General features: G+C 38.0%; 1 protein-coding gene across 3 annotated transcripts in view; it reads left to right on the forward strand.

Moving 5' to 3' along the window:
* LOC131140298 (connector enhancer of kinase suppressor of ras 3-like) overlaps positions 1-17634 on the forward strand; it is a 50023-nt gene that overhangs the window by 31197 nt on the left and 1192 nt on the right. For 2 of the 3 annotated variants that reach the window (XM_058090575.1, XM_058090576.1), the window contains exons 15-23: positions 231-273; positions 13744-13797; positions 14873-14912; positions 15276-15445; positions 16082-16155; positions 16325-16396; positions 16470-16534; positions 16972-17075; positions 17157-17484. In XM_058090575.1, the coding sequence (XP_057946558.1) occupies positions 231-273; positions 13744-13797; positions 14873-14912; positions 15276-15445; positions 16082-16155; positions 16325-16396; positions 16470-16534; positions 16972-17075; positions 17157-17484 (950 nt within the window). Of the gene's footprint in view, positions 1-230; positions 274-3061; positions 3122-13743; positions 13798-14872; positions 14913-15275; positions 15446-16081; positions 16156-16324; positions 16397-16469; positions 16535-16971; positions 17076-17156; positions 17485-17634 lie in introns of those variants that run through there. The other variant, XM_058090577.1, reaches the window with a different exon arrangement.

Below are 17634 nucleotides of genomic sequence, written 5' to 3' on the forward strand. Positions count from 1 at the left end.
TGCCATGGCACATTTCCAAAGACATTATCAGAGCCACTGGCACCGACCTAGCAAATTCCAGTCCTTAAACCTTGTCCACGGACCATGTTTTGCTCAGGACAGAAGGGTTCAAATAGGTCATAATTCTAAGAAAGATAGGTCACAGTACGTGTTAGAGTGGGAACTTAGAAAGTATGACAGCTAGCTGTTCTTTTTTGCGGTCTTGTAAATGTTTGCTTGTTCTCTTGCAGGTATAATCAACCACATATACGATCCTGGTCCTTCTCTCAAGCTGTAAGTATATTACATGTCAAGTCAGTCAGGCTGAAATGCTTTATTTTTTAATTCTTACTTAGATTTCGAGTGGCTTTTATACCCGTGTTCCTTTATCCCTGATAATGACATACAGCAGGGGTCTCAAACACGCGGTGGCCCGCAGGACACTAGTTTGAGGCCCCCGCCTTGATATGAAAGTTTAATGTTAGTGCGGCCCGCGCAAGTTTGATATGGATGCTGTATGGTATCATGTACCCAGAAAAAATTATCACGTTTGATTAATGTTCATGTTAAAGGTTAAATAACTGTTAATAGTTATCCTCCCTATCCGTGTGGAAGTGGTAAGTTTTTGGCTATTTAAGTTTAAAGGAAATAACTTGAAGGCTACCGTTTAGGTCGCTAGCTCTCTAGTTTGCGAGTTAGCATGTGTCTCAAGACCCTGCAGTTGCGCAATATGTTGTAAATAAAAAAAGAGTATAAATGTGACTATAGTCGTGTTTTGTCATGTCTACAGGGCTCTAATAATGCTTTGTTCATTTTAATCCTAAAAAAAATAATTTGTCTACCCACCAACTATATGTGGTTTCTTAAGTTTTTATTATTTGCTGTTTTATTGTTATTATTATATTTATTTATTTATTACTGATTGATTGATTTTGTTTATTTATTTTTCATCTTATTTTGTGTAGAAAAATAAAAAGTAAGATATTTGAGAACAGTGGACAGCTTCCTGACCCAAGCGTGATAATATTATCATAGTTACAGCATAAAACACATGTTTACGATCTTCTAAATATTGGTTTTAACATTATTAGAGCCCTCTACATATGAATTAACACCCCTATAGTCACTTTTACACTCATATTATACCCAATAGCAAAAATAGTCACCTCTGCGGCGCATATACTGCACATCCCTGCTGGAGTGGCTGCTGGCATGTCATCATTTCATGCCTGAATATAGGATAGGAGGGAATCCTGTTGCTTTTGCTGTCTGGATTATGTTTGAGTGAGTGTGTCAAAATGTACTTGAGCGCTCGCACAACCATAACATTTACAGCTACACTAATACAGTAGTGTGACACAAGACCTCTCATGGTTCCACTGAAGTGCTTCAAAAGAGGCACTGAGGGGGGGTGGTCTTGCAGACTGGATCGTGATATAATTTCCAGGCCTGCACCCCACCCGCATTTACAGAGTGACAGATAGATTCTCTTGCTGAAGAATAGCCTCTCTGTCCGCCACACTCGGTTTCGGGTCAGGGAGGGTTTGGAGTAGGGGTATGTGTGAGGGGGTATATGAGATAAGCGGCGTGACAATTCACAGCGTGATTGGTGATGGGAGATTGAGCGCTACAATGGCGTGACCAATCAGCATTCTCGGGAATCCTGCAGGCCTTTTGACATGTATGGCAGAAAACATTAGCTCACTTCCACTGAAACTTGCACACAACTGTCCCTTTAAATCACTATTATGTTGGACACTGAGTTTTTTGTTTTTTTAAAGGCGTGTGAATTACATTGAATGGTGCACTCAATAAATGACGCAACAAATACAGAATGTCCAGTATGATCAATCATACCTTATTAAATAATAAGAAAAAATAATTTAAAAATTTAATTGGGTAACCTGAGTAAAGCAAGACTTTTATGTAATTATCACTAAGTTTGATTTGACTTCCTCGTGAGCAAGGATTCTTGTGTCCTTTTATCTCATTGCACAGTCTACATTGCAGCGACACCCAGCGGTCCCAAGTCGAAATGACAAGGGCTTCCATAAAGAAACTACAGCAGTGTAGTTTTATCCTAATGTATAATACAAGTACGTTTGAACGCTGATTAACGCAAATTATATTATAGCGATGTCATTCTAAATTTGGGTGTTTTCTTCGTGGTGAGGGTAAATCACTAGAATCCAGGAGGATGTGAGCTCACCTACTGTCAAGGCCTTGCTAGCTTGGGCTGAGTCCGACATGCTCGCCAAAGTTTGCTCAGACTTTTAGCAGTGTTTTCGGACTAAATTGCAGTCTTTCAAAATGTGGTTGAAGGTACAGTATACATTATGTCAAAATTTGAGCTTATAAGTTTGCACACTGAGCAGCTTTAGACGGGAGTTGTTGCATATAATATTCTATTACAATAGAATAATAGTCAATTAGCCAGGTAGTGTTTGAATAAACCGCGTGCATTTCACCGTGGTGAAGTTAGTTTTACGTTGGACGTTGGATATTCGCCTCCGTAGAAACGGCGGTCGTTCCCCTCACTGTGCCGGGCTGCTCTCTCCTGCTGCGGGGAGCTCACACGGAAGTCCCGCCCTCGGAACTGCTTGTTCTGACTAGGGACCGTCAATAAATTTCCATTCATTTCTATTCCATTGAAGAGTGTTTGCTTAAAAAATAAAAATCACACCATAAATTGATCCATGAAGGTGTTAAATAATTAGTCATACCCTAAAAACCTTTGGAACGCCGATTTTTAATTTTTTTATATTTTATTGGGCTTCATATGACCTTTTAACATGAAAAAATGAAAGATTTTTTATTATAGCATGCAGGTCATGCTACCTTGGCACTTCAAATCACTTTATATTAATATTACGATGCATACCTTATACTCTGGGTGAGCTATTACCATACCATTAGCACAGTTATAACAGATGGATTATTTGAGTTGTGTTCTCGCTGCAGTAAGGCTGTGTTGAACACAGCAGGTATAATCGCTCGGGAAAAACTTCCAGAGAGTATCATCTACACCACACCACATCACACAATACCTGAGACAATTATTATTTTCCCTTGCTGCCTTCAGGGAAAAGACACTGGTCTCTTTGCTCCAGGGCCACCAGACTGGTAGACAGCCTGTATCCTCAACGCAACTGTAACTGCTAAAGGGACACCATTTGTCGGATTGTTTGCATTGTCCCCAACTCATGTCCTGCTCTGCCCTGTCCAGCTAGCTGCTGAACTTTGGGTTACTGTGGTATTAATTTCTGCACAAACTATTGCTGGAGTATTAAAAATCAGTATATTAATTTTATCTGTGAAGTTTGGGTGTTATGAGTGCTATGCTGCTTAAAAAGTCATTGACAAATGTATTGATTGAATTATTGGGCTAATATTTTGAATTACTTACAATAAATCCGTTTCATATGAAAACTGGCCTCGTAGTACGATGCACACCTTTTTGTTTTTCAAATAATGTTTAAGCAGATTTAATAAGAATTTGTTACACAAGTCAATAACAATACCTTCCAGGTCATGTGACCTTTGACCTCCAAACTACTTTGTATCAGTAGGACTTGTCTGCTTGTATCATACACGCCTTATTGCTTTGCTACTCAACTTTGCTGGGATTTTATAAAAATTTTTTTAATTAAATTCTATTAATAGCTTCCAGGTCATGTGACCTTTGACCGCCAAACTACTTTGTATCAGTAGGACTTGTCTGCTAGTACCATACACGTCTTTTTGCTTTGCTACTTAACTTTGCTAGGATTTTTAATGAATTTTTTACACAAATCATTGCCAATATTGTCCAGGTCATGTGACCTTTGACCTCCAACCCACCTTGTATCAGTAGGACTTGTCTGCTCTTATCATACATGCCTTATTGCTTTGCTATTCAACTTTGCTGGGATTTTATATAATTTTTTGAAATTAAATTCTATTAATAGCTTCCAGGTCATGTGACCTTCGACCTCCAAACCACTTTGTATCAGTAGGACTTGTCGGCTTGTATCATACACGCCTTATTGCTTTGCTACTCAACTTTGCTGGGATTTTATAAAATTTTTTGAAATTAAATTCTATTAATAGCTTCCAGGTCATGTGACCTTCGACCTCCAAACCACTTTGTATCAGTAGGACCTTTCTGCTCCTATCATACACGCCTTATTGCTTTGCTACTTAACTTTGCTGGGATTTTATATAATTTTTTGAAGTTAAATTCTATTAATAGCTTCCAGGTCATGTGACCTTTGACCTCCAAACCACCTTGTATCAGTAGGACTTGTCTGCTCCTATCATACACGCCTTGTTGCTTTGCTACTTAACTTTGCTAGGATTTTATATGTTTTTTTACACAAATCATTACCAATAGCTTCTAGGTCATGTGACCTTTGACCTCCAAACCACTTTGTACCAGTAGGACTTGTCTGCTCTTATCATACACGCCTTATTGCTGTGCTACTCAACTTTGCTGGGATTTTATATAATTTTTTTAAATTAAATTCTATTAATAGCTTCCAGGTCATGTGACCTTTGACCTCCAAACTACATTGTATCAGTAGGACTTGTCTGCTTGTATCATACATGCTTTATTGCTGTGCTACTCAACTTTGCTGGGATTTTATATAATTCTTTGAAATTATATTCTATTAATAGCTTCCAGGTCATGTGACCTTTAACCTCCAAACCACTTTGTATCAGTAGGACCTTTCTGCTCTTATCATACACGCCTTATTGCTTTGCTACTTAACTTTGCTGGGATTTTATATAATTTTTTTAAATTAAATTCTATTAATAGCTTCCAGGTCATGTGACCTTTGACCTCCAAACCACCTTGTATCAGTAGGACTTGTCTGCTCCTATCATACACGCCTTGTTGCTTTGCTACTTAACTTTGCTAGGATTTTATATGTTTTTTTACACAAATCATTACCAATAGCTTCTACGTCATGTGACCTTTGACCTCCAAACCACTTTGTATCAGTAGGACTTGTCTGCTCTTATCATACACGCCTTATTGCTGTGCTACTCAACTTTGCTGGGATTTTATATAATTTTTTGAAATTAAATTCTATTAATAGCTTCCAGGTCATGTGACCTTTGACCTCCAAACTACTTTGTATCAGTAGGACTTGTCTGCTTGTATCATACACGCCTTATTGCTGTGCTACTCAACTTTGCTGGGATTTTATATAATTTTTTGAAATTAAATTCTATTAATAGCTTCCAGGTCATGTGACCTTTGACCTCCAAACCACCTTGTATCAGTAGGACTTGTCTGCTCCTATCATACACGCCTTATTGCTTTGCTACTCAACTTTGCTGGGATTTTATACAATTTTTTTAAATTAAATTCTATTAATAGCTTCCAGGTCATGTGACCTTTGACCGCCAAACTACTTTGTATCAGTAGGACTTGTCTGCTAGTACCATACACGTCTTTTTGCTTTGCTACTTAACTTTGCTAGGATTTTTAATGAATTTCTTACACAAATCATTGCCAATATTGTCCAGGTCATGTGACCTTTGACCTCCAACCCACCTTGTATCAGTAGGACTTGTCTGCTCTTATCATACACGCCTTATTGCTTTGCTACTCAACTTTGCTGGGATTTTATATAATTTTTTGAAATTAAATTCTATTAATAGCTTCCAGGTCATGTGACCTTTGACCTCCAAACCACTTTGTATCAGTAGGACCTTTCTGCTCTTATCATACACGCCTTATTGCTTTGCTACTCAACTTTGCTGGGATTTTATACAATTTTTTGAAATTAAATTCTATTAATAGCTTCTAGCTCATGTGACCTTTGACCTCCAAACCACTTTGTATCAGTAGGACTTGTCTGCTAGTATCATACACGTCTTTTTGCTTTGCTACTTAACTTTGCTAGGATTTTTAATGAATTTCTTACACAAATCATTGCCAATATTTTCCAGGTCATGTGACCTTTGACCTCCAAACCACCTTGTATCAGTAGGACTTGTCTGCTAGTACCATACACGCCTTTTTGCTTTGCTACTTAACTTTGCCAGGATTTTATATAAATTTTTTACACAAATCATTACCAATAGCTTCTAGGTCATGTGACCTTTGACCTCCAAACCACTTTGTATCAGTAGGACTTGTCTGTTTGTATCTTACACGCTTTATTGCTTTGCTACTCAACTTTGCTGGGATTTTATATAATTTTTTGAAATTAAATTCTATTAATAGCTTCCAGGTCATGTGACCTTTGACCGCCAAACTACTTTGTATCAGTAGGACTTGTCTGCTAGTACCATACACGTCTTTTTGCTTTGCTACTTAACTTTGCTAGGATTTTTAATGAATTTCTTACACAAATCATTGCCAATATTTTCCAGGTCATGTGACCTTTGACCTCCAAACCACCTTGTATCAGTAGGACTTGTCTGCTAGTACCATACACGCCTTTTTGCTTTGCTACTTAACTTTGCCAGGATTTTATATAAATTTTTTACACAAATCATTACCAATAGCTTCTAGGTCATGTGACCTTTGACCTCCAAACCACTTTGTATCAGTAGGACTTGTCTGTTTGTATCTTACACGCTTTATTGCTTTGCTACTCAACTTTGCTGGGATTTTATATAATTTTTTGAATTTAAATTCTATTAATAGCTTCCAGGTCATGTGACCTTTGACCGCCAAACTACTTTGTATCAGTAGGACTTGTCTGCTAGGACCATACACGTCTTTTTGCTTTGCTACTTAACTTTGCTAGGATTTTTAATGAATTTTTTACATAAATCATTGCCAATATTGTCCAGGTCATGTGATCTTTGACCGCCAAACCACCTTGTATCAGTAGGACTTGTCTGCTAGTACCATACATGTCTTTTTGCTTTGCTACTTAGCTATGCTAGGATTTTATATGAATTTTTTAGACAAATCATTACCAATAGCTTCCAGGTCATGTGACCTTTGACCTCCAAACCACTTTGTATCAGTAGGACATGTCTGCTCCTATCATACACGCCTTGTTGCTTTGCTACTCAACTTTGCTGGGATTTTATATAATTTTTTGAATTTAAATTCTATTAATAGCTTCCAGGTCATGTGACCTTTGACCTCCAAACCACTTTGTATCAGTAGGACTTGTCTGCTTGTATCATACACGCTTTATTGCTTAGCTACTCAACTTTGCTGGGATTTTATATAATTTTTTGAATTTAAATTCTATTAATAGCTTCCAGGTCATGTGACCTTTGACCGCCAAACTACTTTGTATCAGTAGGACTTGTCTGCTAGTACCATACACGTCTTTTTGCTTTGCTACTTAACTTTCCTAGGATTTTTAATTATTTTTTTACACAAATCATTACCAATATTTTCCAGGTCATGTGACCTTTGACCTCCAAACCGCCTTGTATCAATAGGAATTGTCTGCTAGTACCATACACGCCTTTTTGCTTTGCTACTTAACTTTGCCAGGATTTTATATAAATTTTTTACACAAATCATTACCAATAGCTTCTAGGTCATGTGACCTTTGACCTCCAAACGTGTATAGTACTAGTAGACAAGTCCTACTGATACAAAGTAGTTTGGAGGTCAAAGGTCACATGACCTGGAAGCTATTGATCATAGTTCAGTTTAAAAAAATATATAAAATCTCAGCAAAGTTGAGTAACAAAGCAATAAGGCGTGTATGATACTAGCAGACAAGTCCTACTGATCCAAAGTGGTTTGGAGGTCAAAGGTCACATGACCTAGAGGCTATTGGTAATGATTTGTGTAAAAAATCATATAAAATCCTAGCAAAGTTAAGCAGCAAAGCAAAAAGGCGTGTATGGTACTAGCAGACAAGTCCGACTGATACAAGGTGGTTTGGAAGTCAAAGGTCACATGACCTGGAAAATATTGGTAATGATTTGTGTAAAAAATTCATCAAAAATCCTAGCAAAGTTAAGTAGCAAAGCAAAAAGACGTGTATGGTACTAGCAGACAAGACCCACTGATACAAAGTAGTTTGGAGGTCAAATGTCACATGACCTGGAAGGTATTGATAGAATTTAATGTCAAAAAATTATATAAAATCCCAGCAAAGTTGAGTAGCAAAGCAATAAGGCGTGTATAGCACTAGCAGACAAGTCCTACTGATAAAAAGTAGTTTGGAGGTCAAAGGTCACATGACCTGGAAGCTATTGATAGAATTTAATTTCAAAAAATTATATAAAATCCCAGCAAAGTTGAGTAGCAAAGCAATAAGGCGTGTATGATAAAAGCAGACAAGTCCTACTGATATAAAGTGGTTTGGAGGTCAAAGGTCACATGACCTGGAAAATATTGGTAATGATTTGAGTAAAAAATTCATCAAAAATCCTAGGAAAGTTAAGTAGCAAAGTAAAAAGACGTGTATAGTACTAGCAGACAAGGCCCACTGATACAAAGTAGTTTAGAGGTCAAAGGTCACATGACCTGGAAGCTATTGATAGAATTTAATTTAAAAAAATTATATAAAATCCCAGCAAAGTTGAGTAGCAAAGCAATAAGGCGTGTATGATACAAGCAGACAAGTCCTACTGACACAAAGTAGTTTGGAGGTCAAAGATCACATGACCTGGAAGCTATTGATAGAATTTAATTTTAAAAAATTATATAAAATCCCAGCAAAGTTGAGCAGCAAAGCAATAAGGCGTGTATGATACGAGCAGACAAGTCCTACTGATACAAGGTGGTTTAGAGGTCAAAGGTCACATGACCTGGAAAATATTGGTAATGATTTGTGTAAAAAATTCATATAAAATCCTAGCAAAGTTAAGTAGCAAAGTAAAAAGACATGTATAGTACTAGCAGACAAGGCCCACTGATACAAAGTAGTGTGGAGGTCAAAGGTCACATGACTTGGAAGCTATTGATAGAATTTAATTTCAAAAAATTATATAAAATCCCAGCAAAGTTGAGTAGCAAAGCAATAAGGCTTGTATGATACGAGCAGACAAGTCCTACTGATACAAGGTGGTTTAGAGGTCAAAGGTCATATGACCTGGAAGCTATTGGTAATGATTTGTGTAAAAAATTCATTTAAAATCCTAGCAAAGCTAAGTACAAAAGTAAAAAGGCGTGTATGGTACGAGCAGACAAGTCCTACTGATACAAGGTGGTTTGGAGGTCAAAGGTCACATGACCTGGAAAATATTGGTAATGATTTGTGTAAAAAAATTATATAAAATCCCAGCAAAGTTGTGTAGCAATGCAATAAGGCTTTTATGGTACTAACAGACAAGTCCAACTGATACAAAGTGGTTTGGAGGTCAAGGGTCATATGACCTGGAAGCTATTGATAATGATTTGTGAAAAAAAATCATCAAAAATCCTAGCAAAGTTAAGTAGCAAAGCAAAAAGACGTGTATAGTACTCGCAGACAATTTCTACTGATACAAAGTGGTTTGGAGATCAAAGGCCACATGACCTGGAAGCTATTGGTAATAATTTGTGTAAAAAAAATTATATAAAATCCTAGCAAAGTTGAGTAGCAAAGCAATAAGGCGTCTATGATACGAGCAGACAAGTCCTACTGATACAAGGTGGGTTGGAGGTCAAAGGTCATATGACCTGGAAGCTATTGGTAATGATTTGTGTAAAAAATTCATTTAAAATCCTAGCAAAGCTAAGTATAAAAGTAAAAAGGCGTGTATGGTACTAGCAGACAAGTCCTACTGATACAAGGGGGTTTGGAGGTCAAAGGTCACATGACCTGGAAAATATTGGTAATGATTTGTGTAAAAAAAATATATAAAATCCCAGCAAAGTTGTGTAGCAATGCAATAAGGCTTTTATGGTACTAACAGACAAGTCCAACTGATACAAAGTGGTTTGGAGGTCAAGGGTCATATGACCTGGAAGCTATTGATAATGATTTGTGGAAAAAAATCATCAAAAATCCTAGCAAAGTTGAGTAGCAAAGCAAAAAGACGTGTATAGTACTAGCAGACAATTTCTACTGATACAAAGTGGTTTGGAGATCAAAGGCCACATGACCTGGAAGCTATTGGTAATAATTTGTGTAAAAAAAATTATATAAAATCCTAGCAAAGTTGAGTAGCAAAGCAATAAGGCATGTATGGTACTAGCAGACAATTCCTACTGATACAAGGTGGTTGGGAGGTCAAAGGTCATATGACCTGGACAGTATTTATAATGACTTGTGTAACAAATTCATATTAAATCAGATTAAACATTATTTGAAAAACAAAAAGGTGTGCATCGTACTACGAGGCCAGTTTTCATATGAAATGGATTTATTGTAAGTAATTCAAAATATTAGCCCAATAATTCAATCAATACATTTGTCAATGACTTTTTATGCAGCATAGCACTCGTATAACACCCAAACTTCACAGATAAAATTAATATACTGCTTTTTAATACTCCAGCAATAATTTGTGCAGAAAGTAATAACACAGTAACCCAAAGTTCAGCAGCTGTAAAGGGCAGTGCAGGACATGAGATGGGGACAGTGAAAACAATCTGACAAATGGTGTCCCTTTAGCAGTTACAGTTGTTTTGAGGATACAGGCTGTCTACCAGTCTGGTGGCCCTGGAGCAAATATACCAGTGTCTTTTCCCTGAAAGCAGCGAGAACACCACTCAAATAATTAATCTGTTATAGCTCACCAACAGTTTAAGGTATGCATTGTAATATTAATATAAAGTGATTAACATAAAATGATTTGAAGTGCCAAGGTCGCATGGCCTGCATGCTATAATACAAAGTCTTTCAATTTTTTCATGTTAAAAGGTCATATGAAGCCCAATAAAATATAAAACTTCTAAAAATGGGCGTGTCAAATGTTTTTAGGGTATGACTAATTATTTAACACCTTTATGGATCATTTTATGGTGTGATTTAATTTTTTTTTAGCAAACTCTCTTCAATGGAATAGAAACGAATGGAAATTTATTGACGGTCCCTAGTCAGAACAAGCGGCATAGAGGGCGGGACTTCCATGTGAGCTCCCCGCAGAAGGAGAGAGCAGCCCGGCACAGTGAGGGGAACGACCGCCGTTTCTACGGAGGCGAATATCCAACGTCCAACGTAAAACTAACTTCACCACGGTGTGCATTTCAATATAAATTAAAATCCTGAGTAATTCATCGAAATAGAATATAGTGAGCTGGTCGGAAATTATTGTTTAAAAAAACACCTATATCGTTTGTAACCGTTGCCTATATAAAATATTGGTTGTGGCGTTTTCGACAGGTGGAGTCATTTTTTGCTATCACGTCGTGAATTTAGGTATCGTCTAAAATGTGTAATACTTTAAATCTTTCTTTATAGAGGGTATATTCGTTTAAAAATAGAGTAGAGTTTCATAAACTGTGTGTGTTTTCTACATTTATAAGTTCAAAATGCGAAATGGTTTTGACGTCTAAACAATGCCTTTTGGGCTAATTGTTTCGCCGTAGGGTATTGCATTAAGCCTACCCCAAGAAAAGGATAAGAACGTGTATTAGTTAACATAGTTTGTAGCTAGCTTAGTCAGAAGTAGAAAGTAACTAAATAAGAGTAAAAAGTGGCACAAATGTTTTCTAATTAATATATAAGTACAAGATACAGTATATGATTAACAAGATCAAAATGAATTATTTGTTAACATCACATTGCTACACTGCAGAAACAACAATGGCTGCCGCTAGCATAACAAGCTATCGGGGTAATTAGCCTCTCAATTCTACTTATTCTCAACTAAAGTGTTTTATTTAAGTGTTGTTGGGAATAAGGACAACAAAGCCGAAAACCTACCACGTCCACACGGAATAAAAGGAGAACTTTTTGTCGATCTCATCCACGGCATGTCGACTCGGTTCTCCTGGCTCCGTAGCCAGTCTCCCAGCAGCGTGAAAGGTAATGTAATGTAACGTCATGTCTCAGAACATTACTGATGCCTAGTGACCAGAATACCACATATAAGTTGTCTTTCGATATTTTGTGACTAAATTGTAAGCCATTGTCAACCACGAAACAGCCATAATTTATTAATTGTATTTTGAAAAAATGCGATATTACCACGGCGATATATGTAGCAAGGGTCGACTGCATATTTAAAGACAAAGCTGTTAATATACGTATATAGTAGTGTCAACATTTCACTCTTTTTCTCTTTAAATTGTGCCCTTTTGCTCTATTCTCTATTCCCGGTTTTTGCTGTTTAATTATATTTCTACAATAAGCAAATAAGCTGCAGCGCTCCCCTGGCCGCACTTTCGACACGATCAGCTTTACTATAAGTGCATTTTCACTTTTACTGTATTAGATCCAATGCTCGTTGATAGCTCAGAGAGAATCATAGCGGCAGATAACATTTCAACAGGAAACATACGTCAATAAATTGCATATTATTTGTTTGTGTCGGTTGACGTGGGCGACCGTGGCCCAATTTATCTCCCACTGGCGGCTACACAAGCTTATGACACCCGGAAAAGCAGTCAGGATGCTACTGTTAGTGTTGTGCAACACACACACACTCACACACACACTCACACACACACACAGGCGTTTTGATTTAGTCATTAGTCCAGCTTTAAGACCACAGTGGATACTAAAGTTGTGAAGGTCCTTTAACAGGTATGCATCTTCCTCATGTTATCGTTGTCATCTTGTGGTTTTCTGAGATTGCATTGTGTGATTGTACCTTTTAAACAAATCAACTGTTTTGTGTTATTTAGAGCCTGTGTGGTGTTTAATGACCGCCATTCACATTTACTGCACATACATAGCCAATTGGAAGCTTGTTAATTTAGTTTTAGAACACTCTGACTTCAAGATGGTTGTTTGTAGTATTTTATAAGTAATATTGTCTTGGCGACTTTAAAAATAAGGAAGTTAAGTTTGCTGAGGAAGTGAGTCAAGTGGGTGCTAGGATTTCTCAATAATTGTTGATGTCACAGATGACCGAGGTGGATAAAATGAGAAGTATAAACTGCGACACTTTGGCCTCACTGTCTGCCTATGACATTGGTAATTATCCCTGGCATTTTGGAGGCGTGTTGTGGAGGTAACCAATTGCTGACGATGCAACTTGAAAGCTGTGAGTCAGTGTCGTTTATCAACAATCGTGGTTTTCCCCCACCTTTAAAAAATAACAAACTATTTTTTGCCAATGAAGGCATAAATGATCACTTATGCGGGTTTATTGATCTTTTTTATTGTACTCTGTATGACTATGACTGTAGTTTGGTGGGGTTTTCTCCAAAGGATGTCCGATTTTTTTGAGATTTTTTTCTTTTTTTTGTCTTTGTCTTTAGTCTGTTTTTTTTACTACCGTCATCGCCAATACTTGAGTGGAACATGATGTTCAATTTTAGAACCACATTAGTTTTCTCTTGTTGGGAAGTCATCATGTACCATTTCATGCAAGTTCCCGTCACCTTCAAGACTGTAGAGGAAAATTGTCAACCACATTTAAAGAAAGGGGGGGGCACTACAATTCAGCTCCTCTTTTTTAAGTGTTTAATATAACAGCAGTTTAAAAATGTCTCGTCCATCTTTTGTGTGCCCAGCTGTTTCCTGTTCAGTTCCTCTTACGTAGTTTCAGTGAGGGGAAGGGAATCTTTTCACTTTTTAAATCTGTTTTTTTCCATTAGGCGGTTTTACGTGGCGACTCCGTAACTGGAAAAAGCCGAAAGAAAAACAACAACATAATTATTTGCGTATTTGTCAGGGAGTTTTAAGATTGTCAACCAATTTAGTTGATGATAAATGTAAAAAAAAAAAAACTTTTTGTCTCCTTCATCAGGCTGCCTTCCCTATTTCTGTGTCACCCGCCATGGCTGCAGATGACTACAACCCTGTAAGTATGATTATTTGTTTTATAAAATGGGGTGAAATGCTGTAAACTATTGATCACCAATCACACACTAGGCTTGTAGTAGTAAATTCTTTTATATTCTTTTTATGGTATCAATATTTATTTAGCTGTTACTGTTATGACAGTTTGATTTGGAAGGTTTATTTCTAACACCAAAAGACGCCACCAAAGAGGCATTCCGTGGTTAGGGAAGACAGTTGCCATTAGGGTTGAGCGATATTTTTATATACTGGTATACCAGTATAGAGTCTTCCAATGATTAAAAAAATGACTTATACTGGTATAAATGATAAGTAAATAAGCCTAAACGGGTTGAAATGGTGAAAAACAAAAGTTGGCTGAATCTACTTTTACAGATAGTGAACGGAACCCAGCAGGGGTTAGCTTAGTTTAGCACACTAAGTGGTTGGGTGTGTATGTCCTCGACTCCGGCTCGATGAGTATATTTTCACCACGTTGTGTTTTAAGGCTTTAATGTAAGGTACGTTTTACAATGTCTGACGAAGATGCACATATTCCCAGTGAAAAAAAACATGAGAAGCACTTATGTTTTTAGCCGTAAATACACATTCTCCACACACACGGAAAAAACTTCCATGATCATTCCATGTCTGCGTAAACGAAACAAGAATGTCGTAAAAATATCTTCCATATGCAGTTGGAATTGCATGGGTGACTACATCTTCCTTAATCACAAGCACAGGCATTACAGTTGTAAAGCCGTCCACATTAGTGCATTTTGGTGAAATTAAATGGTGAAACTGATCCTGTATATCCTGAAAAATATAATTTAACCTTTACATAGTTGATTTGCAGCAAGAGCCATAGCATAAAAATTAATTTAGATACAATTGTGTGTGTGTGCATGAATATGCATGCACGCCTGTGAGTGTGCAAGTGTGGAGAGATAGCAGCTACGGAGGGGAGTGTGTGTACACATGCTACTTGCTGCCTAAAAGAGGATGTTCTTCACTGACTCTTCTTTGTGAGTGTCTCGGTCAGTCTAGTCACTGACCCCTCTCACCCTTTCTCTCTCCTCTTTTCTGTGATGCTTAAGGTCTCCCTGCGACACAAATCCAAGAAGAAGAGCCGGGGAGGTAAGTTATCAACTTCCAGTCTACATCAGATTGTCCGCTGGGTCCCTCAACTGTAATTTTGAGGCTCTGTGGGCGTGCATCAAGTTGGCAGGGCTATTACTGTATGCGTTGTGTGACTGTAAATGTTCTCAGTAGTCAGTGGAAGTTAATTTGTTTTTCATTTTCATATTGTGAACCATATCTGGAACAGGTAGGCTAAATATAGCATCGCATTTCAAAAATATATACAGTAATTGTGGGTGTGACTTTAGCACTTTGTGACCTGTTTTTTTTAGGATGGAAATGTTTGGGGCTTTCACATGTTCTTTAACTTGTAGAACTATACATCTGTGTGACTGTGGCTTGTGTCTCATATGTGCGCAGGCAATGGTACGATGAGCAGGAGGCGTGTGTCAGTCAAAGAGCTGGGTCAGCCAGACCACCAAGGCTGGCTGTACAGGAAGAAGGAGAACAAGGGCTTCTTGGGTATCAAATGGAAGAAGTTCTGGTTTGTCCTGAAGAAGACTGCACTGTATTGGTACACAAATCCCCTGGTGAGCATTCTCTTTTCTTACGTGAGTCTTTATTTAGTTAATATATTCGCTGATGAAGTATCTACTCTGTGAAGGAGTAGGATTAAATAAGCTCTCTTTTTGCCTACTCCTTTTCATGTTGTCATGACATCAACTATGATGCTGTAAATATTTGATGTACTTCAGTGTAACCTTGTATGCATGTCATTCCATTTAATACATAGCATTAAGTGTACAGATTTTATTTTTTATTTTTTTTTATTCCTTCGGAGACAGGAGAAAGCTGCACCTTTTCCCAGCTCGGGTACACCCTGCTTAGCACGATTAGCTGCTTATAGGGAGGTTTTTTTTTTGATACAGCTCTTGCATTGCATATTAGATGGTGCAGCTTTACCAAATATTGCACCGCACCACATTCACCTCAGTGATGACTCACACCAACACAGCCGTCTCCTCTCCAGCCTGTCTTTAGAAGTCAACTCCACTGCTGGGCTGAAAGCCGTCTGACTGACATGTTAGATTTTGTAAATGTCACAGGCACACAGCGAGAGGAAATACACAAAGTAGCCAACAACACAGCGGCTTTGTCAGGAAGTGGCTAGAAGTCATTCGCTTGTTTTCATGCTCATCGTTGTTCAATATGCATGTGTGTTGCAGGCAGAGAAAGCCGAGGGCTACATTGACCTCACCAACTTCATGATAGACCGAGCCATAGAGTGCAAGAAGAAACAGTAAGTGTGTCTGTCGCATGAACATTTTGAATTAAAGGTTGCCCACTTGTATAATCTTACTGCTAAAGAGTATCCTCTCGTGTTATTTAATGTGAATAAGATGTGTCATTGTATTCGTGTTCATTGTTCAATCTTCTCTATTCTTAACACTTGACTGTTCTTTGTCCAGTGCATTCAAAGCTTGCCACCCGCAAGTCATGATGTTTTATTTTGCTGCTGAGAGCCACGAAGAAATGAACTTGTAAGTAACAACAAAACACAAGCTACTTTGTACAAAGCCCACAGAGTTATATTTGTGTTTCTGTGTTTTCTAGATGGCTCAATAAGCTCGGGCTTGCCTCGATCCATTATGAGCCCACACAACCAAACACTGCAGCTGGTAAGCTATATAAAGTGTTCTTCGGCTCTGTGTTTTTCCATTTGGGTTCAAAGGCTTTATGGGCATTTTCAAAAACGTTAACATATTTACTTGTGTTTCCATAAACAGTCCTTTAAATACTGATGATTTGTTCATTCAGTGAGGGAACCGACAAGGATTATCACAATTTGTATAGACTGTTCATCCTCAACCTGTCTCATCATTATTTAATCAATTTAAATATTATTATAATATAACAATTAAACACTGTAAAAAATGAGGTAATACAATTCCAGTGGTCACCAATGTTTTAAAGCTGAACTGAACTCTGAGGCAAGGTGAGCATCTCACAATAATTGCTTGTTGTGCTATTCTCACATCATGCATGATGCTACTTGGAGATTGGTGTGACTTGAGAGCAATATTTTTCTTAAAATTGCAAAAATGTGTGCTTTCAGAGTGTTACAGTGAAGCCAGTGACCAAGAAGAAGGTGAAAACACAGAGATACCTCCACCACCGTACTCTATGGGTGCTTCTGGTCCCCCTGGTAGCACACACCAGGTCAGTGTCATACTTAAAATCTAATAAAAATCCCACTTTTTTTTAAAGTGGCTCTTCACCTTGATTATATTGGTCTGGCAGGGCACTCTTCCGCCACCATACTCCTCCGCAGTCCCCAGTGAAGCCAACGGCTCGCATTCCTCACCCGTCAGTACGATTACGTCGGACAGCTCCTCCGCTTCATCGCTCTCCAAACAGCGGCAGTCGTGGTTAGACCTGGTCGCGCAGGCGTCCCCACCTCTTGCCACTAGCGAAACGGCAGTGGTGTGCTCAGTCCAGGTGCACTTGCATCAACATCCATCATTGACGGTAGAAGGGTCGGAGAGTTCAGCTCCTCTTGAGTCTGCTGGCACAGGGTCCAATGAGGAACGACAGGCACAAAGGGAGGCTTCAGGTGCTGAAGACCTAGGTGAGTCTTTTAGATTTAGGTCTTGAGGTCTCATCTCACGTAGTTTCACATCAACATACACAACTATACTCGTAGTGTTGACATCATGTGTATACTGTATTATTGCTGCCAAGGTTTTCTATTGGCTGGTCTGAAATGACACCACATGCA

This window comes from Doryrhamphus excisus, chromosome 13 (assembly GCF_030265055.1).
Source record: "Doryrhamphus excisus isolate RoL2022-K1 chromosome 13, RoL_Dexc_1.0, whole genome shotgun sequence".
Lineage (NCBI taxonomy): Eukaryota > Metazoa > Chordata > Actinopteri > Syngnathiformes > Syngnathidae > Doryrhamphus > Doryrhamphus excisus.